At 42.6% G+C, this 27,607-nt stretch overlaps 1 protein-coding gene and 1 long non-coding RNA gene across 9 annotated transcripts in view; one reads left to right on the forward strand and one right to left on the reverse strand.

Moving 5' to 3' along the window:
* Positions 1 to 27,607, reverse strand: part of LOC107223572 (ankyrin repeat and sterile alpha motif domain-containing protein 1B) — an 88,018-nt gene that overhangs the window by 58,196 nt on the left and 2,215 nt on the right. For 5 of the 8 annotated variants that reach the window (XM_046743548.1, XM_046743545.1, XM_046743544.1 and 2 more), the window contains exons 2-11: positions 19,886 to 19,966; positions 19,622 to 19,778; positions 19,263 to 19,408; positions 17,875 to 17,997; positions 15,754 to 15,980; positions 15,467 to 15,683; positions 12,764 to 12,997; positions 12,310 to 12,583; positions 11,201 to 11,911; positions 7,563 to 7,737 (exon numbers count right to left, since the gene is read on the reverse strand). In XM_046743548.1, the coding sequence (XP_046599504.1) occupies positions 7,563 to 7,737; positions 11,201 to 11,911; positions 12,310 to 12,583; positions 12,764 to 12,997; positions 15,467 to 15,683; positions 15,754 to 15,980; positions 17,875 to 17,997; positions 19,263 to 19,408; positions 19,622 to 19,778; positions 19,886 to 19,966 (2,345 nt within the window). The remainder of the gene's footprint in view (positions 1 to 7,562; positions 7,738 to 11,200; positions 11,912 to 12,309; positions 12,584 to 12,763; positions 12,998 to 15,466; positions 15,684 to 15,753; positions 15,981 to 17,874; positions 17,998 to 19,262; positions 19,409 to 19,621; positions 19,779 to 19,885; positions 19,967 to 27,607) is intronic. The other 3 variants (XM_015663286.2, XM_015663285.2, XM_046743546.1) reach the window with 2 other exon arrangements.
* On the forward strand, positions 17,898 to 18,836 carry LOC124295095. The gene is made up of 2 exons (XR_006904995.1): positions 17,898 to 18,009; positions 18,272 to 18,836. It is a non-coding gene; the product is annotated as an uncharacterized LOC124295095 (long non-coding RNA).

The raw sequence follows: 27,607 nt of genomic DNA on the forward strand, positions 1-27,607 counted from the left end.
AAAAACGATACGGAGAAATGATATCGAACGGTAAGGCACTCGTGAAATTTGTAATAAAATTTCTATAACAGTATAATCAAGGCTTGACACGTATATTATTATTAAGAGGCGAGAAATCGGGGCGCCGTAACGATGTCGTACGCCGATGCGCATCGGAATTGGGGGGACACGAACCGGCTGATGAATACTGTTGTGTTACGCCCGCCTGAAGCTATAGCGTAGCTAGCATGCAGGGCCGATTCCAGCTGACGAAGCATGACCGTTTCGTTGCCCGTGGGCATAATACTCGGCATTACACCGCGGTGTGCATCGGTAGGTACTCTAAACCACACTCCATACGACTATATGCACATTGTACAGACTGTGGAACACACGCGCGACGCGCGCGAGCTGCAAGCTGCAAGCTGCACGTTGCACGTTGCGCATACAGACGCCGATAGCTTAATGACCCAATGTTACAATCAAACGATTAACAATGAACCGCCGCTGCACCAGCCACTGGGAACTCAACTTGTCCGGTGCGATGATAGTGGCTGGTATTTGTTTAATTCGAGACAATTTACAGCGGTTTATATGTCACTCCCTCCATCAGGCGTCACTGACTCCCCGTCAATGCAACGTGCGTGTAAGCCCACAATGACGATCCGACGGAAGTTCGAACCGTTCGAAAGTTCAGTTATGTGTACACGGTTCGCTTGACAATAGATTATGAAAATTATATCAAAGTAAACGATTTTAATTACAGGTGACGAAAGACGGCGTTCACGCGTTTCTCTGCTTTCGCTTTTATTTGCGGCAGTCTCGAGCGAACGTTTTATGGGACGATCGGACCCACCGTCGTTGAATGCACTTGCGAAAATTCAGTCCTGACTTTATTCTACACACTTTTTTGATACCGTACCTAGAAAATTCTATACATGATAGTTTTTCAGGTTGTTTGAACGGAGTTTGTGTACGAAGGTTCGTCGAAACACCAGTCATGACACATTTACGTTGACGTTAGTAACCCAGTTTGAAGAACGTATAGCAGGATAAAAGTCAATTCCTTAAAGATAAGAATGTACGTGATCTCGGTATGTGAAAATACCTTGCACGCGAGAAGATTCGACGAAAGAATGATGACGCGTCACACATCGCGTAATGTCAACGGGTAATTCCGATATTATATGTTTCGCCACAAAGCCGTGAATACAAACGTTGCAATTCTGGCATTAACGCGTGACGGTGAAATTGAGAACATTGCGAGTACAATTTGCAGAAACGCAGACGGACATAGCAATACATCCATATACTCTGAGCGATTGAAAGTCGGAATGAGAAATAACGCGCGGTATGGCAGTTGTAACGAGAGTGAGATAAATAATCGGACGTCGATGTAACATCGCAATTTGATCTGCGCCCGTGACGCACCGCTGCTTGTACATACATCGCAACTCGTAACTGTATACCGATAGGTATTTTCTTATCGGTTAACAAACGATGCACTTGACTGAAACCGGCGTACCCGGCATCGCTTCCGTGCAATTATCGGTATATAAGGTAGACTGGTTGTTGCGCTTTTAAATACGACACACAATACGACAGAAGAATACTACCTCGGTTTGGCATAGCCCTCGACCATACAGAAACGGGCGACGATCTTGAGTGACTCATGACCCGCAAGGCGGTCCACGCATTCCAAAGTGATGTCATGCCCTCCGGGCGTCAGAAAGTTGAATTATAAAACCGCATTAAAGATTCACTAAGATCCAGCATCTGTCTCGAAAAGGAGGAGTTAATTATGGGAGAAAATTCGGTAATTTTCTTTCTGCACTGCAACTATATCGGACGGCTCTGAAGCTCGTTTTCACGTCGCGGTGCGTTTGAAACTGATTCAGGAGGAAACTTTGGTCATGTTCAATGACGGGTGCAGATGCTACGGCGAAGCACGTGGATCCCGAAGATCAGACCGGAGGTTGAGACGCACGTGTACGTGGTTAAAGAAAATCTTGAATATTTCGAGGTATCGGATAAACGGCGGCAACGGACTTCCCAGAAGCGAGAGGAGCGGGGAAAGCAGGGCTTTGCTTTGTGATAAGCTGCACAAACACAGGCGAGGTACGAGAGGGAGAAACGACTCCTGCGGCCTACCACAGTTTGCTTGGATCACGGAATAACATCCTATCCACTACCGTTGAAAAGTTAAAACCAGATACGCGGTTAAAGAGACAGTTATGCCGGATTTCGTTTCCGACCGAAAGCTTGTGGCGAAGGCCGCGACAATACGAGACACCGGCAATGCCCGTGAGAAAAATCTAAACGACGAGAGAGAAAACGATATTACTCACCTGTATTCACCTTATCGCGATCATCCTCGTCGTTGCGTTTGGCAAAAATCGAAGCCCACCCGCTCTTTCTTATATCCGATTGACAAAGGACCCGATCACTAATCACTCGTCACAGGCACTTATGGCGTGGAACTGGTTAATATCGTTGCACGATCGTCAACGCCGATCACTAAAATCGATCGATTTTCACTCGGCAAATGGTGTCCCCTTAATCGCCACTGGCCGTATTAGCGACGGTAATCCGCGATACGGAGTGCGGAGCTTCCCGATAACCGGACGTCATTACGCCAACTGAGCTCGAGCCGTTGTGGTAGGTAGGTTATTTTGCTATGTGGACAACGACGCCGGCTACAGACGCGACGGTGCTCACCGGATGTCGTGATACGACTACTCGTCCCGCTGACGTACCCGCTAGGTACATTAACATTCGATTCACGAGCTAAGAGCCGAACGTCGCCAAACATCGCCAAACGCACAAGCCCTGTTCTCGGGACATGCGAACTCTCAATAAAACATCGACAAAATTAAGGATTACGTTTCAACCGTCCGAGGCTAGAGAATCGCGTTGTCTTATAAAAAGGTTTTAGGGTGCATTGATACAGTTGGTGCAGGGAAATTTCGTTGAAAATATATGTACTTTCAGGATGAACAAGAACTGAAGGTATTTAATCGAAAATATTTACGAACTATACTCAATTGTGACGAACAACCGAATGGATGGATCAAGTATTCCGTCTATTAACGTGATCTATCTGCGAATATGTTTCCGGCATTCTCCGACCAAGACGAATAAAAACCCCCGAATAGCTCGTTTAATTCGTGGCACGGTATGAGAAACACAATTTGATAATCTTGATCCTTCAAAGATATATTTACACTGTACTATTATATCAGGAAATTGAAATCAATGTCTTGAGAGAATCGCCAAACAGTCACGTTGCGTAAACATCGTTATTTCCAAACACTTGACACACTCAAGAGGTGCGACTAATTCTGAGTAAGAAGTTACGCGGCGTTCCGCTTATTGATACTTTGTATTTTGATCATTGAGGCGCGGTCGGCGATTCGTACCGATCGTGGAAGCGTCGCCAAAACGATTTCACGTCACCTGCTACGCCGTTCAGACCGTGGGTTTCTTTTTCCAATATCATATTAATCTATTAAACACCGTTTCCTTTTTTCCACGAGAAATCTGAGAAAACGGAGCAACGGTTGGGCGGAGTTCCGATTATTATTCAGCTAAGTGATTCGTTATCTTATCTTGGTTCCTCTTTTCTTTCCCCCAGCTCACTTTTCCTCATTCCTCTCTTTCCGCTCTTTCGCCGAGGGTTGGAAATGACCCATCGCTATACCCTTGATAAATATTCACATGTATAGATGAAGAAATCAGCGTTGGTACCTATACCAACGGCAATGTGAAAGTATCCCCATCCGTCAAAACCGTACACAGATATGGTTATGCGATACGGAGGTTCGACGTTGCAGATAACCCGAGACGACTTTGGAAGCCTCGAAATTCTCTGACAGGTAAAAACCGAAAAAGATATTCTCGTGTACGCACTGAACACCAAAAAAAAAAAATTTTTATGGAAACAATCGCTATACTTTACTTTGTTACAGCAATCGCGTACAAAGAATTGCTAGAAGGCAGATTAAGCATAAAGGCTTATTAAGTTCAATTTGTACATAATCATACTCCACAACTGCTGTTGTGCAACAAAACTTTATTACGATCCATCGTACGACTGTGTATACCCGGTGTTACAATTTACCGCAAGTAAAACATGTTGTAATTAAAAACAAAAACAAAAAAAAAAAAAATACAGCATTTAATTTGTCGCCAAGTTGTTGCTTCAATTAACGGTACTAATTGCGTCGGTTAAACTCTTGATATCGTATCCTTTTTGTCACTACTTTTTTCATCACTCATCACAATTACAAGAGAGACGTTGAATTATATTAAATATGTACTTATACACGACGTAAGGACTTGGAGACAAAACGACGCTATACTCGGCGATTATCATTGTTGTTATTCATATCATTATTATTACTATTATTACTATTTGAATGCACGAAGAAGACATTAGGTCTGCGGATTTCTGAGCTCCGTTCGTGCTATAAGGTGGATGCCCATCTGGTCGTGAAGTTTTAACGACACGATTTAATACTGCTGTAGAAATGTATTATATACCTATATATATATATGTGTGTATCTAAAGTTCACGTATAAGTCATTCCTCGGTTTAGTCACAGCTAAGCAATATAATAATACAGCCTAGGTATATGTATGTATAGTTACAACGGTAAACAGTTGAAACAAAACCAAACAAAAATTCAATGATGAAACAAATGGGGAAAAAAAACAATTTCTTTGGTTTATCTGAAACTGAATGAAAGTAAACGAAAAACTCACATCGAAGCATTATAATCAAGGGACGGACAAAAATGCTGCAAAATAAATTCAGACAATATACATACATAACAGCATAATATTTATTAGCAATTCAATAATAATATTATATATATGTATATGTATATATATGTATATAATGCACTATATAATTGCTTATTAAACATTACAGTAAAAATTATCGCACGTACTATTTAGATATACACAATAATCATAACATACTCTATTTTTTTTCTCTTTCTCTCATATCAGACGTTCAAATTAAACAGAAAACTGTGAAGCATCAATATTCAAGACAACGATTAAACCAACAAAATCAACGTACAATAACAACGAAACTGAACTTGAAATAAAAAAAAAAAAAAACCGAACCGTGTTTATAATATAAGGTACCACACATATATAACAAATGCAAGCTAATTGAAAAATAAAATCCGTCCTTTGAATTATCATTTATCTATATATGTATACTGTTAGCGGTGTACAACAGTAAAAGCGGAAATAATTTGTTGATCAATAAAATGAAAATTATAATAGCTAAAACGATATGAAAGAAAAATGGATAATCAAGGAATCCTAAAATTTTCACCAACGACTTACTGAAAAATAATATTAAATAATAATAATAACAATTATATGCGCTCTATACATACCAGGTGATCGACGCTGGAACTTGACACCAATACTTCAGCTGAATTCCTGAGATGATTTCTATTGGTATAATGACATACCGTGAGAATGCACTATAGCTGCTGATAGGTATACATATATATATACATCGCCGGGCGTTTGGCATGCGCTGCAAAACGCATAGAAATTAGACGGCTACGAGATTCCCGGAAAACGATTATAGAGACTCAGGCCGAAGTGGTTTTGCACAGTGCGTGCCTAAGCACTCGTCATTTGACGGATAGAAAAAAATTTCATGACGCAATGCAAACGATACGCGAAATTTGAATATCGTACACCTCAAGATTGTACATACGATCGTTGGAAATGGAAAACTCGATTTATTGCTACTGTGTACAATATAAATATACGTTAGTTACTCAGAAAATCATCACCTGAGAAATAATTTAAATAATAAGGTTTAGAGTTTAGACTGAAGTATTGGCGTAGCGCAGTCGGGTTGATCACGTATTATATACTTAAATTTAATAATAGACTGCGAGATACGTGTATATATGTATATACATATATATATATATATATATATATATATATATATATATATATATATATATATATATATATATATAGTATAACTCTGTATATAATATATATGTATAATTGTATATTGATAATACCTACGTGTTCATATATTATACGCATTATAGTTGGGATAGTATTCTAAGGATTATATATAATAACCATTAGACGAATATATTCATACGCACTTGTGTACGTATGTATTAAATTTATATATCTGGTGTAGATAATACCTAAATTTACGATGCACGAGTATAATTTATCGTCCCGATAAACAACGATTAAAATAAAGAATCGAATTGCAGATGAGTTGCGACATTTTATTTCTAAAAATTCGACTTTTCCTCCATATAATGACGAAATAATAGCAACTGATCTGTTACTTGAGATAATTTGAAACTCGAATTTTAAATTTCACATTTCCACTAAAACTTGCCTGAAATTTCGCGATTTTCTAGTCTTGTAACATACCTGAAACTTGGTCTGTGTCTATTACATAACGCGGTGATGCAACGACTGGAATTACGGGTAAGAAAATCGATCCCGGCAATCGAAGGATACACATAACATATAATAATATCAGTTTTCTTAACAGGTATAATCCGCGATTCGCGACATAGCGAACGCTAGTTATATCAGACTATTTCCACTCCGTATATATAGAACCAGAATTACATTATGAGTAAAAAATATAAAATAAAGAAATGCGAATAAATCCCGAGTTACTGAATTAATCTTACGTAACATTTAGTAGAAATGTAGAACATCTACATTTGGTCGAGGTAAACCGCGATAGATTAGCCTGCAAGTCTGTTGTAAAAATGGCGAGTATCATCGTTAATATTGCATAACATACGAATCACAGATTAAGATTTACACCCGCCGCGATAAACCTAAAACACCGCATACCTGCAATGTTGTGAAATACTGCGCGACAGTAATACTTGGTGTGCAATAAGTCTATGCGTATGTGCACACGGGGCATGAATGTATATGTATAGTTTAAAAGAGGAATAACAAAAGTGCGGAAAAATGTTGTTCCGGTGAATAAAACCTCCGTCGCTCTACTCGAGATGGTAAAAACGGGGCGATCACAAAACAGCGATTGATTAAACATGGCGATCTTTAACATATAATGCATACCTACAGTTGAAGAAAACAAAACTTCAACTCCAAATCTAGTCTAATAGGTATTTAATACGATCTAAAATGAATAGTTCCGGCGTGTCAAGCGTAAAATTGCAACTATATCCACGCCATTTCATCTAATATCGTAAAAGAGGAGATGATGTACCTTACATCCGGGTGGGAAGAAATACGGGTTTCCTTAACGATCCCAAATTTGTCGCACAACGACGGACTCGAATTTGCAAACCAATAATAAAATAACAGGACCACAATTCGCCCGAATCGCGGGGAAAAAACAACTAAACGAAATGAAAACACTGCAATCTTATGACTGTGAGAGTTTGTGATTAACGGCAAGTCGGTGAACGACACGTGTGTGATATAGGTGTGTGTGTGTGTAGCTCATTTAGGGGAATTAAAAATACACGGATAACAGGATGGAAAGCGTCATGCGGTGCAGCCTGCAAGCTTGTGTTGCTGTTTACCTGCAAAGGGCACGTCGCCGAAGAACTCCTCGACGTTGTCCGTTGAAACGCTCTTGTCCGAAAGTGATACGCTGGATAAAGAGCCGCTCGAAGCGTCCAGGGAACCGCCCGGGGGAAACTGGAGCATATCCTCGTCCGTTTCGGTCTCCATGTCGCGGGAACGACGTTTGTAGACCTGAGATCGAGACGGTAAATGTGGATGTCAGGTGGCGATGCGCGTTCGTTGGGGTGAAAGAAGAAGAGGATTAACAGCAACGCGGAATGGCGAAAATAAGGGACAAAGCGACGGCTTCGGTTACCAGTGAAGGGAACGGAAATGTTAAAATTCAATGCAGACGTATGTTTCCCGGTAAGGAAATTCCCAACGTTGAGTTATCGAGTCGTTAAAAATTGTCGAGACAAACGCGAGACACGTAGTCTGACTCGATCGGTCTGCAGAAATCATTGCCCCGAGTCGCGTGATCCTCGTGCGATGATTCATTCAGCCGCGTGGGTATGCGAGTGACTATCTTTTCTCGCTAATTTATGCGCAGTGTTATTTTATTAGGATATAGAGAAATAAAGATTCGCCGAAATCAGGATTGGTCTCAATTCCGTCATTTCGCCCACGCAGCCAACATTTGCCGACCGTTGGAGTAGGTAGATACAACAAGAAAAACCATATTCCGCATTTGATCTACCAGGGTTTCCGAATAAGGATATAAGAGTCCATTAAACGCGGTGATCGGTGACTCGTGTTCACTCGCTAAAGTGAAAATTGGCATGAAAGTATGAAGAAAGTGGCCTAAACTGAAAAAAGAGTGACTCGCCGCTGGTCTGCGAAGTACTTTTTTTCATCGGTGCAAAAAATTGTCGGATTTCTACCAAGGATGGCGCATGCATGGTACAGAGGTTCGTACGCGTTCAAAGGAATCACGTAACCCGAGTGCCTAACGTGACGTAATGTAAAACATCGTGTCTCTCTGTAGAGCAGTGCAACAAACACCTCGAGTAGGAGAGCGAAACGGTGGGGCGGGCAACGTCAGAGAAGATAGAGAGACCGTGAGTGAGAGGAGAGGAGAGGAGAGGAGAGGAGAAGAGAATCTGCGAAAGCCCGAGAGCTTCATTATTCAAAGGGTGTCAACGTTTCCCGCATTGCCGCCTGGCTGATTCCACGAAAGATGACGACTGGAGCCCTTCCATTCCGGCCCCTAACCCAGCTACCCGCCCTCCTCCTTCACCCTGACGCCAACCGGCACTAAGAATCTCTGAATTTCACTCCGCTGGAAACGGTAACCGCATTTCACCCGCCACCGTGCCGTTGAAACCCGGTAGTTGGTATTTGTACTTTAAATATCAAGGAGAGAGCGGTGGATTCCGCGGTTTGTCGCATAATTGAAATAAAGAATATGTACAGATTTAATTGTTCTTTGCGTAGATTTCTTTTATATCTGGTGGTAATAACAATTGACAACGATCTTGTTCAGAATTGAAGCAGAAGAAGAAAGAGGTTTGTAGGTAGAGTACCTACCTACATACAGCGAATCGATGAGAGAGATGAGAGGCCGGAAGGTGAAATGAAATAAATGACTGGGTTTAATTTAGCGGAAAAATGACAGTTCTCGATTACCTGATTTTAACGAGGGATTTAATGGAAAATCGGAGCCCGTTGACAACACCGTCGAATGGAATTCATGGGGGGTAACAAGGCGATAAGTTTAAGCGGCCGTGAAGCCCGCTAATGCAAAAATTACCTTTGAAGATTCGCGGCCCGTTCACAGCGGGTATATACACTCGCAGGTTGAAGGCGGGTCGAATGGGGGTAAAAACAGGTTTGAAAATACCTACAATTCGTCCTTACCCGTGTTCTACTCGCACGTGTGTAATATGCGAATACTCGGTTGCAGGCGGTGATTCGGATACATTTCTATATACAATTTGCAGAATGATTTCGATTTTTGCGTTGAAAAAATGTCAATTGGACAAATTGAAAAATGCATAACACAGGCGATCATTAAAGAGGAACTACACTCTCGATTAGATTTCCACTTGGAAGCAATAGTTATAAGCGAAAAAGTACACTGCGCCTATCGCTGGAGGAAATTCCTTCAGGTTTTTTTACATCTCCGCAACGATTAGTGTGCGTTTGATAGACGTCATCGTGAGGTTTGCCCGAACCAAGGATGAATTTTGATTTTAAACTTCGACCGAGAAAAGAGCTTAAAAACGGAGGAATAATAAAAACGTGTAGCGAAAAGCATTGCAGTTGAGATGGTGTAAGAATTCACCTTAGTAATGTTAACCGAAGCGCGTACCAACAGACTGCGTATTGAAGAGGTTTCTAAGCCAGAAACATAGAGACTGACAGACAGGTTCATGGATAGTTGAAGAAAGAGAGACGGTAGGATTCCGGGTGTACCAAGATATGAGGGGGAGACACGTTGGCAAAGATGAGACGGTTGGCTGCCGACGTTACAGATATCTACTCAAGGAGATGGAAGTGAGCAGCAGCACCAGCAGACGACTGACTGACTGACTGACTGACTGACTGACTGACTAACTGACTGACTGACTCTCACAGGAGAACGATCACAGGTAGGTAGGTAGGATAGGATAGGTACCTACGTATAGTATCGTGCAAAAGACATCACCCTCCTAGCGAGCTAGGCGTCCGTATCCTCCTTCGAAATCGCATCACAGATCAAACAGAGCTTATATATTAACTGTAACCCGTGAGGGTGGATTCCTCCCACCTCGACCCTCTTCTACTCTCTATGCCCTCACGTCGAGTTCGCTCCTCGACTCGGTTCGTTCGACTTCTCTCTCTCTCCGCATCATCTTCCGCCTCCATCACCACCTCACCATTCCTGCAGCCCATCCCCGGCCATCACTGATGTTTGACTTATGTAGACGGAAACTTGAAGGGTCAACTGGCCGGGTGGGCTGCTATCCTTACATTAACGAGATTAATATTCCGATGAATACCATTGCGGTGGTGATCACTGTTGTCCTAAGTTCAGCGGAGCACTATCGAATGCGATATTTTAACACCGTTTAACCAACTCGATACTCTTGACGCGAGTTTTGACTAAACGTGGAAAATACAACCTTACGAAATTCGGAAAGTGAGAGACACGAAGGAGAACGGACAGAACTTTTTCTTTATCAAGTTTATGATTCTTCACAGAGCACGGCTTAAATTCAAGACAAGAAAACTCACCTAGACCAAGTCAACAAAACATCTTATGACTACTTGGAACAACTATCACCAACTGCAACTTATACAGCCCAAGATTCTTACATTGGCGACAATGTCCGTCGTAAAACACACGAGAAGTAACACAGTTTTGTAACAACTAACCTAATATCACGGAGGTAGAGAAAAAACATTTGAACAGCAACTCACGATTACAAGTCAGAATGTGGTTTCGCATCCTGTGTAATCTCCCCCACTACTTTCAGCTGGTCGTGACAATGTACATGAATAGTTGTAAACCCGTTTTAACTCGTCGATATTAAAAGGTTCTATGTTAGCAGGATAATGCAAGAAACATAGAAAGGATACAGTGAAGAACTCGTGCATAGATTTTCACATGTGATTCAGAGGAAGGTTACAGATCAAGAATAAATCAACGATTATGGTCTTCGGCTGGACTCACCTGACTCAGCGGTCGTATCCGTTCGTGAATCGACTTCTCGGCTTGCAGCGCAGACGGTGGAGGATGATCGGGTGTCGGTGGTTGAGCGTAGTGCGTTGGGCTGGTCGGCAGCAGCATTTGAACGCGTCGAAGTCGTTTGTCGGTGGCACCGCGGGTCTCAGGATCGCCTTGAGACGAGTATCCGTCTCGTTTATCGTCGAGCAGACTTTCCTGGGATGATTTCAAAGTGATGAACGCATTCGAGACGAATGTCTGTCCGTTGTCAACAGCGATGCTGCCTTCGCTGCACGGTGACTTGTCCGCGTTTTCAAGGTCAAAGTTTTCGTAAGCCCGATCGCAGTTTCGGCGCAGTTTCCGCCTCGGATTCTGGGTCTTTATCTGCTTGTTATCGTAGATCGCGGTTATGGCAACGGGCTCGAAATCAGGGTCACGATTATCACCTGCCGCGCAACTGAATCGCGACTTCATGTCGACGTACTGATCAACGCTCCGAGCCACGTGCCGAAGCTGCTCACGACGAGACTGTAGCTGTTCAAGATCGACGTGACTTCGCGCTCCACTTCGAGCCAGGAACAAATACTCGTAGTTACTCGGTCCCAGGGTGCAATCCGCGGACAGAGACATCTGGGTCTGCAAGTGCGTTGGCGACACCGACAAGTTCCTACGCGGCGGCTTCTTCGGCGGTGTTGGCTGTAACATCAGAACCACGGACTTTGCACAGTTGAAAGAAAAACCCAGGGATTTGCAGATGACTTGGTCCGAATGTCGAAATGAATTTACTCTTCTTTCCACTGGATCATCGCATCAAGTTTATACGCACTGGCTGAAAACAACACGAGTAGATCTACTCGTTATACATTGCAGACTTGAGTCTGATTGGATTCGATTATACCAAACGCAGGAACTGACTGTGGCTTGTCCTGTGAGACAACAGCTGAGCATGAATCAAGACGGCGTGATGATAGAAATAGACTAAAATACACATTTTGTTCCCCATTCTCAAGATGCTCCCAAATAGTCTACGTGATCCGCTCGTGGATGAAGAAGGTCAACCGCGACTGTAAGAGAGATAAGCAAACAAAAAAAGAAGAAAAGTGAGTCATAATTACCGAAACTTTGCTGTTGGATGCTGGGCTGTGTAGGGAGCTGGAAAGGGGGGCCATGGGCAGGTAAATCCCTGCGGCATTGGAATCGGCTGGCAAGCACCGTCTGTCGCGAGGACTGGGTCCTCCGACGCTCGAGGATGAGGAAACGCTGAGCTGGTCGGACTCTCGGCCACACCCGTACCCCGGCAGAGTCAGGGACAGATCCTCGGACATGAAACTAGAGTCCATCAAGCCCCGAGAAGCAGGGAGTGTCTGATAAAGTCCGTTGTCGGATCCCCTGCGAGTTGAAAATTATTCTAAATCTGGTACACAAGGCGAGCTCGTTGTGTTTTTCCTCGTTTGAAGGTTGAGTGCGGATTTACTGTACATCGTATCATTCATTATGTTGTAGTAGAAAGAAGTATAGGTAGGCAGTTTGTGAGTGTAATACATGTTGAATGCGTGCAATGTATCATACCGTGGAATGTCTGGAGTAAGAATAGTGTTGGTGATATTGGTGTTATATGGTTTGTCTTCGGGTGTCGGTTCCGAGCTCTCGAGTGTGTTTATAGAGTTCAGAGTGTCGGACATGGACATAATGACGCTATCGAAAACCGAGCTGAGATCGGAATCTTCCGTCCATGCGGGATGATGCAGGTTCCTCGAGGTTGTTGTATCACTGTCAGGTTCGTCGTTCAGCAACGTTCCCTCGCTATAAAACGTGCAATTTGCTGAATCCCAAGAGTTAAAAGCCGCGAACATCACGCCTCCACAATTACTATGCACCTCCCTAGACATGGGGCAACTTTGCATGTTCACCAAAAACACATGATCTCTTTAGCATAGCTGAGAGCTGCTGCAAAAACAGAGCCTAGGCCAAACAAGCTCGATAAGTAAACTTTCGATAAATAAAATTTGCACGTCAGCGGTTAACCAATCTCTACGATCAGCCGGAAAGCCCAAAACTATTCGCCCGACAGTCTAAAATCCCTCTCCATCCTCTCTTTCAGCACGAACCGCTTAAATGTCGCCATTAAACCGATGAAAGGACCAACAGGTTGGTCGTTCAAAACTTCACCAGAGACAATCAAGCTCGCCGCATACAAACGACCCTGCAGGTAGTACGTATAACCTACTATCGCGGTCACCGAGGTAGGATAGCTAGCTAGTCCAAAGTAATTCCCCGAGATCACAGGACTGATTACTCGAGCTGACCATAACGTATGTGCACTCCTTTTCTCTGCAGGTACATGTCTCTCAACATTCAATATTTGTATATTATTACTTACGACGAGGCTAAGAAAAAAGAAGAAAAAGAAACCACCGGCAAGCATGTCGCGACTTTTTAATGAGGAGTGACAAGGTCACAACGCGTATCGAATCTCCTCTGCATGTTACAGCATCATGGTACAATTTACCCAGAGTAGATGACGAGGGTCGGGGACGACCACAAGTCAGAAACCATGAGGGAAGTGGTTATTAGTTTTGTGCTGAGAGCAGCAAACATTTACATTGTTTAACGCGATGGATTCATCCCGCAGCTAGGAGAATCTCTCGTCAGAGTTGGTTCGGGGCACCCATCGGCGAGTTCCGGCTCCACCGACGTCAAACATTGGTCAAAATGGGGCGAGATTGGCGGTGGGGGCGAGGGGTTTCACCGGAGTCGAGTCTAGCTGTAACTGGGGGTTGGAGGATGGTTTCGGGGCAAGGTAGCGAGGCACCGAGCGAGCGAGCGAAGCGAACGGACCCTGCACCACCATCGCTTGCGTACATCAGGAAAATTAAAGCAAGCCAAGCGATGGCTAACGTGCTGGGGCCACACGCCTATAACCCCCCAGGACGAATGAACCACCGGTGGTGGTAGCAGCAGCAGCAGCAGTAGCAGCGCCGTTCACCACCCGCTCATTCACTCTGATCTCTCTATATATCTGTGCTTTTGTTTGCTCACATCTCCTATATTAAACCGGAGAGTTTCTGTTCCATATACTGCGCGTATATCTGCGTGTTCCACCTACGCATCTACATATATAAGTATATAATATAATCCTGCGGCAGAGTCGCTAAATAAAGGTGAATACCGCTGCTGAGTTCCGAAAAATGTTATTCAGACACACATCTATGTATGGTTATGTTTATATACATATGTATACACGTGATCTGTTCGTGTTTTTCAAATAAGGGAAACAAAAAATAAAATAAAATACATTGTAACAAAGAAAAAAAAAATTGCGATAACGAAAATAACAAAAAAGAAAAAAAAAGTCGACTTTGCGCTCTGGAAACACCGATATCCATCCGTCCTATATACCATCGCGGGATGAAAATAAATATCCTAAAACAAATATAGCCTCAAGGGAAACTGGAAATTCAGATTTTAATCCGGACTGGACGTCAAGTTATACATGCGTTTATAATAGAGTGTACCCGGGTATATGCGAGAAATGAATATTTCTGAGACTAATGTTGCCGCTTTCATTTTTTTCTGTACAAAAATTTCCCTACTTCTTTCCCGATCGCCATGAACAGAATCGCCATTTTTAAATCTCACTTCGTTATAGATTCGGTAATGACTGGTGCCACGATGATGCAGGTGGCAAATCGCATGAGACAGAAAGCGGAAATTTTTCAAGTATTTTGATTGTTATAAATAAACAGAAATAGAAAAAATCTCATTCGAATACTTATATTAATCACGTACTTTTCTTTAAAAACTTATTTTGCCTCACAGTCTTTATTATTTTCGATACTTTCAAGATTATTTTATAAGTTACCCTGATTTTACCACGGTGATTTGAATCACCCCGGCTGATAAACGGAAGGCGCAAAATAACAGAATCAGCGCGTTAACCGAATGAAAATAATCCTTGTGGTCGAAGCAAATATTCCCACGAACAACAATCACCGTGATACGACAAGAAATGGTTGACCGTAGGCAAAACCGCATCAGCCGTTTACCCGGTGTATCAAAGACTTTCAACGCTACAGATAGTTAGTTGTTCGTTGCAATTATCTGTCTATCCAAACCGGAAAATGACCGACCGTAGAATGAGTAGAGCAAATGGAAAAAAACAAAGAGATACCTACACAGACCAGCGAAATTCACGTCACAATTCAACGTCAAAGAGCAACCGCTCGAATGGTCGATCGAGTGCGATAGAATAGATGTACGTAATATACTCACAAAGACATGACGGACATTCCGGAAATGCGTCTATCGTCATCCCGAGGTTTGAAATAGAACTGCCATTGGGTGGGCGAGGTTCCTTCCGCCGGTGAAAAATCGTTCCCTGGACGAACGTTCTCGTAAGGACTGCCGAGGGATCCGCTGCCCTGAACAGGAATCGGTGGCAAATTCTCGCTGTCCGCGTCACTCTCGACACCGGACGAAGATCTGTGCCCTGAGGAAAAGGGAAAAGGGGAAACTCGAGATCGGCTCCCGCCGAATAAAAACAAACCAATCCCACGTACTCTTTATCACAGTGGTGATGTCCTGCGTGACATGTGGCGGAAACTGGCCCAGTAAATCGAGGACCGTGTTCTGCCGCGAGTCCCTGATCCCGAGATCAACGCCCCGGTCCAACAAGGTCCTGACAACCTCCATCTTGCCGCAAAGAGCCGCCTCGTGCATCGCGGTTCCGGCGGAAGTCCTGGTGTTCACGTCCACCCCCGAAGCCAGAAGGACCTCGACGACAGCCCTGTAACACGAGTTCGAAGATTTTCCAAATAACAGCAAAAAGTGTCAGGACAACCAAAGAGTCTAGTCCTGAAAAATCCTTCTTCAAACGGGATACGGTTTTATAGGTAAATTTGACGGTCTGCATGGTGTGCAATTTCAATACCAACCTGCAAATGTGCAGTATACGTAAAACCCGGGTAACCAAACAGGATTCCCGGCCAGGGTGTGACGGCATTGTTGGCTGGATGAGGACGAGGATCAGGGGGTGGTGTGTTTGTCCTGGCTTACCGGGCGCGACGATATTGAATCCGATAATTGACATTACCAGAACACTCGGATGGACTCACGACGTGCCGACTGCATCATTCGGCGCCGAATGGAAATAGCCGGTTTCGGATGGTTTATTTTGCCAAAATCGAAGCGATAAAATACGTCAGTTTTGGTAACGGTGCCTGCATCGATGCGTCGGGCGTGGGATGCAACGGAGGTATCGCGACGTGAACGATCCTATTACCAGCGAAGCGTCGATGAAACGATTACGGATAACCGTACGATCGCGTATTTCGACGAGAAAAACCTCGTGTTATACCTACCCGATTACAACGCGGCGACCACGTGCGGTTGTTGGAGCCAATTCCGGAATTCCTGTTCATATTATAAACCAATAATTTTCACGGTTTATCCGAGATTATACACCGCGTATACATGACGACTATACGCGCCGCCGCGCCGCCACACCGCAATTCCATTTTCAAACGAGTTGTTCCGAACCGAATTAGTCGGTTTTAACTCCCTCGCTCTAAATTGACTAGCACGTTACACAATCCGGCTAGCTACGGATTCTCGGATTTCACACGCATCCCGATGCACTCTGTCCGTTTTACGACCAATCCCAATGCTTCCGTATCCACGTCCGTACGTTTCAGGGAAAAAATATTTTTATTTAAAATACCGAGTAGCAGAAATTCCGAGATATGGTTTCAAATTTATCACTCAAACGGTCGACTTGACAAACTCGAAAACTTTGCTCAAAAATACATAAGACAAAGAAAAGAATCTCAGAATTTCAGGACGCGAAACGAGTTTTTCTGCAGACCAACAAATTCGCTCACTCTTGACAAACGATTCACGGAATCCCCGACAATCGAATGCAATGCAATGCAACGCAACGCGCTGCATCGATGCCTGCGCACACTGTGATTCTCAAGCACTAATGTGATTCTCCTAATCGGAAGGGTACGCTCAACTGCAGGGATTCGCACCTATGTACGGGCATGCATAGAGCATTCGTGATGTGATCGGGAATCAGTACAGTGCGATAATGCTGTATGGAGTCCGTGGTATTACGGTAAAATCGAGATTGCGATGCGTCGCCTATAACAGCGCAGGATAGACGCGTATACCTAGAATACGTGCAACGTGGAATCGAGATAGACGTAACGATTCGCGGTTCGACGGGTGCCGGTTTTGAACCGGAAAATCGACGGCGTGTCTGCAACTGGCGTAAGTTCTACTTCGTGCTAATTGGTCCTAATTAACCAGCGCGACAAATGCGTCAGCAGCATTCTGACCCTCGAGCAGGTAATTATCATTACACTGAAAATATTTCGGTGTTTGTACACACACGCGTCCAAAAAAAAAAAAACAAAAAACAAACAACAATCGTCAACCGTGGCTGAGGGGAAAAAACGTCAGCAAGTCCAAATGTCCGCATCGTTATCGTAACACTTAATTTATACAAGCACGAAAAAATGTCAAAAACTCGACGACGAGGCACGAAGTTAGCCGTAGTTATGCAAAGCGTGTAAACCGTTGCGCATCGAGGATGCAAGTATCGTTGAAACGATGATCGCTAAGTGCAGAGAATCATTCTATAATCACCCCACGTTCGCTCGAAACTTTAATCATCTCACCTGTGACCGTTACGCGATGCGAGGTGAAGCGGTGTGTGAGGGAATATCAGAGACGACGAGGAACTCCGCAGCGGCTCGATGAGCTCCGGATGCGTCCGAACCAGAAGTTCGACGGTCTCCAGCCTGAAACAGAGCGTGAGATTTTTTTTTCACCGAAAGATGCTTAGAGAACTAGATAGTTTCCATTTTTCTCACTGTTCAGTCGTACGTTTACACCAGTGTAATTTAATTGAAAACTCTGTGAAAAGATAACGAGTTTTTCTTTTTCCTTCGTTAATAAATCATTTTTGTATCGCAATGATTACGATGCAACGAGTTTACGTGTGGGAATAAGTGTACCGAAGTTGTCGACTAATCTAAACTGAACTCTGAAACATGCCCGTTATCTTAATTCTAGAAAGTTGACGATGTGTTTACTGCGTCGTGGTTTGTCGGAGTTGAAATGAATCGTCCCAGTTAGGAGAAAAAAAAAAATTGTACCGCAGGCGAAGAATCTATATGAAAAAAAAATACATATATTCATTATCGACAGATAACGGTGGGAAAAGAAATACCACATGGACTCGAGAAACGCGCTGACGGTCGTATGTAAAAAAAAAAATCTGTCCACAGTTGTCCACTTTTCATCATATGCTGTACTTTTCAGTTCAAGTGCTTTCTTATTTTCTCATTATTTCTTTCTTCTACAAGTGATGTCAAATTCACGAAGAATAAAATAATATCGATTAATGTCATTATCAATTAAAAAAGTTACAAATGCATCGCCCCAAAAATCCGGCTAGTATTTTACAAAGTTTATAAAACCATCCCAAAAAATGAAATTTGCCGTTTACTTTTGGCCCGATGCAATGATAGTAATATATGTGTATGTGTTCCAAGAATTCACGAACGGTAAATTCCTCCCGTGCTCCATTGTTATAGCGAGCACAATTCGCGCAGACGTATAAATTTATTTGATCAAATTATTAAGACTAATTCAATTTCCTCCATTTAGTCTCTTGGGTTGAGTAGCTTTCCACCTCGAAAAATTTATTCTCCGTTGCGGTATATAATATATAAAGAGAGGTAGTATATAAACAAGCTATACGTAAATGTACGCTCGTGTTGCACAGAAAAATAGGTGTCAAGTTTGGTTAATAAAACATTTTATGGCGCGACGTGTGTCTCTGCGGCACCGTGAAATGTAAAGAAAAATGAATGAAAAGAAGTGAAAGAAGTTACACGGGGTATAATTAAGAGAAACGAAATGCATTGCGCGTGGCATGAAACTAAAAGTACTCGGTAAGTCTTTCACTTTTCCTCTTTCGTATCTTAGAAATAGAAAGAAGATAAACTAGTTTAATCTTAAAATCAATGTTTGTAAGAAGCAATAACGTCGGTATATTTACCTGCCATATTGTGCGGCCAGATCAAGAGCAGATTCGCCACGACTGTTGCGAATGCTGGGATCACAGCCATGCTGCAATAACTGTGTCACAACTTCCGTGTGGCCATATTGGGCCGCGCAGTGAAGAGCAGTCTCATTGTCCTTGGTCTGTAAAGTAGAATAGATAGAATAGAAAGATTAGAAAGAAGATGTAATTTTCAGAGCTGAAAATTATATCCGTATAAAGGATTGAATTTCGGGATGAAATTCTTCCTGCAAATAATAGGGAGAAAAATCAAAGATGAAAATAATGAAAATGTGGAAAAATGCCAAGTTCAATTCACGTCTTCTTTTTTTTTTCCTCCCTCCGTCACAACGTACCGCTAGATTAACGTTGGGCACCGACGGTCCCTGGCAAAGTATGAGCCTGACGATTTCCGCATCCCCGGCCCAGGCGGCGAGATGCAACGGTGACGAGCCCTTAGCGTCGACGACGTTGGTGGACGCCTCGTATTGTAGTAGAATTTTAACCACGTCCCTGAAACAGTCAATTGCACAATGCGCGATTTGCATTTGACGTTGTGGGTAAAAGTTAACATCCGCTGACGAAGCAGCGAGTGCTATTCAAGAGAGCGATAAACTGACCTGTGGCCGTTGAGAGCGGCGTGGTGGAGCGCGGAATAACCGCTGGCATCCTGAACGTTTGCACCGGGTCCCCGTCGAAGGCTGAAAAGAGAATTTTCATTCGTTGAGTGAGTAGGATCGAAGAAATGTTCTTGGCTTAGATTACAGGAAAACCAAAGGACAAAAATAGAGAAATGGCACAGCGGAAGCGAAACTTCAATCGACCCAAATTCACAGCGCGAGTTACTCGAGCTGGTCATTCTTATTGCTGCTTGGAATTATTCCTCAAGCTCTTCCGCAGAATCAGAGTTCTCGCGTAGGCGAGTGCGAAGTAAGTACGCGCGAGGATTGATTTCCGCAATTAAGAAATCGCCTCGTCGGTTCGTTCTGCTCGTATGTAGGTATACTACAACTATCGCCAGCTGACAGCCACATAATACCGGTTTAATTGTTCCATACACACACGAAGAGACTTTTGGTAACAATGTTTGCTGTATCGGTTATCCACAATTACAAGAAAATATACGTAACGTCACGTAAGTGACGCGCACGAGTAATTTCACGCCATCGACCTGGACTGAAATGATTACGTACGTACATATGTAAAATATCCGTAATGGTTTAATATTGTACCACACATGTATACGTATACACACATCACGCATAATTATTTTCTCGTTTCCAGATACCCACGACGAGAAGAACGTTTTTCTCCTTTTTTTTTAGCTTCACACCTCTCGAGTGAACTGATTTACCCCGATAACTGGAGCGTTTCACCGAGCATTCAACGATTTCAAACTTTTCGAAACTTTTTTTTTTTTGTTTTTTACGTGAACCCAATTACTATGATGTAAGGATAAAATTATTTATGCGACTAAAAAATATGTGTGTATACCTGATCTAGCTTGTTGAAATAAATAAAAGATCAGATAATACAACAGTGTCAAATGGCTAAACTGCTGCATTATACAATCAAAAATTTGTTATATAAATCGAAATTAATCAATTATTATACAATTGCCGAGTTTCGCTCGTATTCACAAAGAAAGTAAGATGATCCTGCAACACTTCGCATGTCATAATACCGACATTGCAGACACGCGCAATATATATATATATATATATATAATAGTACGCGTAAGAATTACAGAAGCTGCAGGGGCGACATAACGAAGAGCTCATAATCAGAGTCCTTCCGTTCAGCACATGTTATTCTCTCTCCTCTCGTTACCGAGCATTGTTGCGTCGTTCGTCGATTTCTCTTAGCAGCAGCAGCACCTCTTATAAATGCGACTAGGCGTAATATGTGCAAACAAACAAGACCGACGCACACAGCAAACAGAAGTCCATGCATAACGGGCAAACATTGCATCCATACCCCCGATTCTATCTATGCAGTTCTTACAAACGCGTTTACCCCGCGGGAATACAACCGTATAACCAACCAACCTGTTTGCTCATAACTTTTGATCCTCTTGAAGCTCGTTTGCGAGGGATAACAATGTAGGCATCTATTATAGACGAAACTATATGAGTATCGATAACCTACCTCACGATATCGTCAACACGTAAAATCGATCCGCAAAGACTCTTCGCGTCAACGTCAAATCGTTTCAGATGAAATGAATTTTTTACATATATATATATATATATATGTATATATATACATACACACATTCATTCAGCGCCCAGAATCAAATCGTTTATGTTCAATACCAGAATCGAGATCAGAATCAATTTGCAATTCATTATAACGACACTAGGTGACTTCGGAAATGGCAAGACACGTGACTGATCTTCATTACAGAACAAGCCAACAATAAACATGATTGAATTACATATAAAATGAATTTCGGTGTAACAATTCTCGTGTAAATTTCGGGATGATCGGTGCAGTTCAAGCAATAATTCGCATCGCGTGCAGTGATAATTAATTTTTGCTGGTGGATGAGAAAAAATAAAAAAAAATGTAAAAGAAATTATCAGACTTTCAAGAGATGATAAAGAGTCATAAAACGAGTTCCGAACCTGCAGCGTCTTCTAAATCACCATATGTCAAAATTAACTGCAATACCGGGTCCCTTAAGGAGGCGACGGAGACGATCGCTGAGAGTCTGAGACAATGAAAAAAATACGACGAGACATGTGGGTAACTAGCAATTACGCCACGCTGAAGCAAACTGTTATATACTACATTTAGGGTCTATCGACCCGGACCTCAAGACCTCCTCAAATAAGATTCCCTCGATTAACGAGTATAGAGGCTAAAATTGCCGCGATGTAATAAATATCCAGCTCACCGGTTGCTAATCAATAAACAATACATACATACATACATATATATATATATATATATATATATATATATATATTGTGCATATACAACATACTATATTATTATATTATTGTGTAAATAACGTGCGAAAGAGGAAAAAGAATTTGTTAGCTCTACTCTCAGCCGATGCCCCCCCCCCGTTTTCGGTTCTTTCCAAATACATAACAAGACGCGAGGTTATATAATAAAAAAAATATATATGTAGGGGGAGAGACGGTGAAGCGATCGTATAATATTTGCCATCATCAAATTGTCCCGCGACGCAGGTATTATATGACAGGCGAGAGAAGGCTAACATTACTTAATATTTTGCTCCCTCGTCCGTCGTCCACGTCCTCCTCGTCACCAGCATGGTATAATCTGCTTGACGAGTAAACAAACTTGCAGTCATACTCTCTCTCTCTCTCTCTGTCTCTCTTTCTCCTGCACATGCTGCACTTGATAGTGGATATTTATAGATATACGTATATGTATGTATACGTATATGTGTGTATCTGCGATAACAGGGTGCTGAGATAGATAATGTTACACATACAAGAACGCATTCATTGCCACGACTTATTAATTATCAAACTGCAACAGTAGCAATTAATTAATTGCGACAAATCGTCGCATCGAATTTACATTAATCGGTGAGGAAAAGTATTCTGTAAATTCATCGAATTTATGAATTCGTATTTGTTCGGTATGTTTTTAATCTGTTCCCGACTTTATCGCAACTTTATATGTATACGAAGCGGGTCAAAATGGGTATGGAAAGATTTTGTGCACCGTGAGAATTTGAAAATGACAATGGCGCGTGTACACTGTGTGATCACTGATTACGAGTAGGAATTTTTCTCGAAAAACAGTTCTGAGTCATGTTTGGCTGTGAACTTTTATATTTTGACATCTTGAAGAAACCAATACTGTCAAACCAATCAACCACCGCGTGTCTTTCTAACTGCCGCGTGTCGGCTCGTTTGTCGAAAAACATAAGTGGAAGGGTCTGCTAGTCTGATCAAAGCAGAGAAGCCGTGTTGGCGGATGAGTCCCCGAGACTGAAACCGGGAACACGGTAACTATATGGTGTAATCCATAGACACTTGGCGCTTCAAGATTATCGTCATTATCATTATTTTTATTATTATTTTCTTCCTCTTTCTTTACGTTGTGACGTTAGAAATGAGCGTTTGTTGTACGCCGAGGCATCGGCGGGTTATACAACACGTAGGTGCCTGCCTACCTATATACCTATACACTACCTGTAATATAAAGAACAAGAGGGCAAAAGTGCGACGAGAGTAGGGAAACGAACGAGTGGGGGTTTTCAAACAGCGGTGAAAAAAACGTTCGAGTGGAGGAGTAAAAGCGGGGGAGGATGAAAAAGAGAAGACTGGGAAAGGAAGGCCAGAGAGAAAAAGAGAGAGGGAGCCACCTTCGGTGCGGCGTTTGTTTTTGAACCAACAACCCCAACCCCTGCGAACCCCGGTGCTCGCATACTCCTGAATCCAACTGCCTTCATCTCCGCAGCTTTGCTCCTGGACCACCCGAGAACGAGATGATCGTCGTCGAGGGAGGAGAGGAGAAGACAGGAGAGCCGGCATATCCTGCAGGGCGGGTGAAAGCTCGGTTGGCACGTCACTGCGGCGTACTTCAGGGCGTAACTACGTTACACGGTACATATTAGGAGTGTGCAGGGTGCTTGGAAAACATATGTGCGCCTGGTCCCCGAGTCGTGTCAACTCTATGTATGTGCGGATGGATGAATGGATGGATAGATGGATGGATGGATGGATGGATGGATGGAGTCGTATATACGTAAGTCGTCGTCAGGCGAAGAGACGACAAGAGTGATGCGGTGTATCGTGGTATATGTATATACACTTGTGTTATAGGTATACGCGCACGCCAAAGAGGGAGAGAGAGAGAGAGAGAGAGAGGCGTCCTCCTCTTTCATTCATCCCATTCATTCGAGTTCGCCTGCCTAACTTCCTTAATTAAACTGGGAAGATTGTCTGCAAAAAGGGCAATGCCGTCAGCCCCCTCTTGGCCCCCTTCTAATTCAACCACCCCGTGCACCTCTTACTGTCGCCCTTTTTCGACCGGGACTCGTAAGGCACTTGGCCTCCATAACGACGACACCGTCAACGACGGTAACTGCGGAATGAGATATATATTTCACCTTTACTGTATATATCCACCCAGCATCAACAGCTACCCTAATTCACCCTGCAGCGAAACTTCCGACTATTCCCATAACCGTTCGTTAGACCGCTCTACTGCACTATTTTCGTTTCATTTCATCGGGATGAGGGAAAATGAGAGACGGCAGTCTTCGAAGTTAATTTCGCCGCTCACTTGCGATTACCGATTTCACGTCTGTTTTCCACACGGTACAAGGGAGGTATTTTCATTGTGAACACAGAGGCATCGTATAACCGTCATGACCGTGTAAAATACTTTCATTTTTGTTCAAAGTCTGTATCCGAAAAGAACCTCTAATCGGTTACAAAACTAACCGAATCAGGTCCGTTCAAACGAAGTATCCTAATACCTGTTATGTTACGTACCTACATGTAGAAATTAAATTACCAGAAAGATCTAATCGAGACATCGTGCTCCGTAAAATCAATCAATTAGTGGGCTGATTGACCAATCGCCGTGACCCACGCGAGTTGGCTACAGTGTGATTATACTAGTCTAAGAATAGTTGGTTTCACAGCTCTGTTATATATCTACACTACACATTATTCGTACAGCACACGCGTTCTGAACGGAGTGAAAACCTCTACAAGAGAAAACGGTTAGCATCAGCTGGTATAGCGGTTTGCGGTAAACCGCTTCGCAACCATACAATCCTAACATTTGTGGAAAACCCGAAGCCCTTCCATATTGTGACACTCATAATCAATCTAGAGTGGAAGAGGTATACTGTCGGCGTGAAGTAGGCATGATTGAAATCCGGTTGCTGGATGTCAACGGAATAAAACCACACAGTGGTCGCCATATTCGGTACAATTTTATTTCCCCCGTTTTAAAATGCGATGGCATAATAAATACGTGTAATTCCTAGCATCATGTTACGTCGTATCATTTTTTCCTCGGATCGTTATGCAATTTTTCCGTTAAATATGCAACACGGGCAAGGAAAACGTTACCCTTGAAACTAGATGGAAATGACTCGAAGCCGAGATGGTGCGAGGGGTTGAGATACGGAGAGGGTGTTCAGGCGTCAATCGATAGCTTCCGCCCTCCTCTGAGAGAGCGCGAGAGAGAGGAGAGCAGAGAAAGGAGAAAATTGATCCTTCTTCCAGGCACGACGACCTGTGACCGAAGAATCGTTTCCTCATTTGTTTTCGCATACAGATTTAATTTGCTTAATCCTGCAATTAGGATATTCGATAACGGTTTCGTGATTAGGTTACTTGTATATCAGGTACAAGAGGGCCTCCATTGTCGAAAGGATAACAATTTAAGCAACGAAGTCAATTAAGGAACATCTGCCGAGTGCATAAAATTTTACTCTCGTTTGAAGAGGAAGATATCTGATGTAAAAAAAAAACGTTCATAAATGTGCCAATGTCAAGGAAACAATGGTTGCGATCACACTCGAGTGGTACTACGAATTTCGAAAAGTGATAAAGGAAATACCGAAAGGACTGGCGCAGACGTAAGAAGTTATATTCGGTAATTAATTAAGGTTGCCACACCCTCTCGTGCATCAGGTGTAATATTGTTGGCTTTCGACGATGTTCCACTCCCGCTGCTATTATACGAGGATCGCGTGCCGAAAGGCCCGGCCTAGTCTTGTACCCTGGACCCCAAAACTCTGCGGGAGAAATTGTTTCAACGTTGAGTGGGTGCCCTGATCGATTTCGCCGTTGACCTATGTATATACATATATTTGGAGATATATAAGTATTGCTCACGTATCTCAAACGCAAAAAGGGTCAAGCAACCCTATTCTAACCGCAATTCAATTGACGCCGAAATAAATAAATAATATGAATTTTACGAATTTATTTAGTGCGATTTTGTAGGATCCGTGCCATTTTTTTTATTTCTGCGTTAATTGACAATTTATTCTACTGTTTTTGTTCATAATTGCGGTTAAAATGGGGCTATACACGTAAATCTGTGGTTACTAATTACCGTTTCACTATTTGCCACGCACGCCATTATTCTTCTACATATTTTCGGTGTTTAATTTCGCCGACTACAAGGATCAGTCGGAAGTTCATCTCGGATATTTACAATTAGAGAGTTTCGTCGACGAATATTGGTTCCAGTTTTTTGGCTTTATTATTTACACTGAAGTATAGTGTGAATATAGGATAGGAGTATATTGAATAGAGCTACATATTTAAAAATTTGGTTTTCTTTTTTGCGCCCCTTCATTAGTTTGAAACTTTTTGCCACAGCGAGTGTACAAGAAACTTTTAAGCAGGACGATTTACAGGTATAATTATATCTACACAGCATAGCACGGGGAAGAAAGCGCACTGACTGACCTAATTCTTCGCGTCTACGTAGGTATATATACGTGTCTTCTATTATAGTATAGATTGCGTTAAAGTGAGTAAGTGCGATGGTGGTGAAAATGAAATCAGTTAAATTTCCATTTCTTCGTTTGGTAAAAAAGATGAAACTAAAAAAAAAAAAAAATCATGTGACTGAAAACGAAAATGAAACTTTTCCCGATCCTTAACACGTAAAACGCGGAGTAAAACGTCCAAAACGTTCCTTAATATAAAAACACAAGGCTAAATTGAGTATATAATCTTTAGCAAAGTAAGGAAAAAAAAAAAAAAAAACAACTTAAAACAACCAAGGGAGAAAGGATTCTAAACTGAAAGGGAAAAAGGTGAAAGACGAGAGGAAGAAAATAAATACAATAATGATGATGATAACAACAAAAACTCATTTTCTTAATGCTTCCCAAGAGTTCGTGTATAATATATATATATACGTATACAAAATTTCTCTTTTCTTTTTCCCCTCGCGCGAGAAAAGCTCACTGTTGAATAATACATACATACGCACATACATAAAAATACGTGTGTATACGCAAGAAACGAAAACAAGATGAGAACAATGGAAGAAAAGCTCCTCGCGTCAAACTTTCCGCGCGAAGCAGCAGGCAGCCAGTTTTTCTGGTGCAGGTTTTTTAGGGTAGGTGCTCACCTACCTACACACGAAAGTTTCGCACACCCTACGTGCACACAGGTACAACGTGTACGTACAACAAACAGGGTAAAGAGCAATTTGTTGAAAAGAGAACCCGCTTGTCGCGATGCACTCAGCGTCCCCCATCTCCCCCATTCTTGTTCCTTTTAAGTCGCCTCGTGTGCCGCCTGCTATACAAACCGTTGCGCCAAGTGTCGTTGCAGCGGTGTGCAGTTTGCAACAACCGGATAATTGCAAAA

This window comes from Neodiprion lecontei, chromosome 6, assembly GCF_021901455.1.
Source record: "Neodiprion lecontei isolate iyNeoLeco1 chromosome 6, iyNeoLeco1.1, whole genome shotgun sequence".
Lineage (NCBI taxonomy): Eukaryota > Metazoa > Arthropoda > Insecta > Hymenoptera > Diprionidae > Neodiprion > Neodiprion lecontei.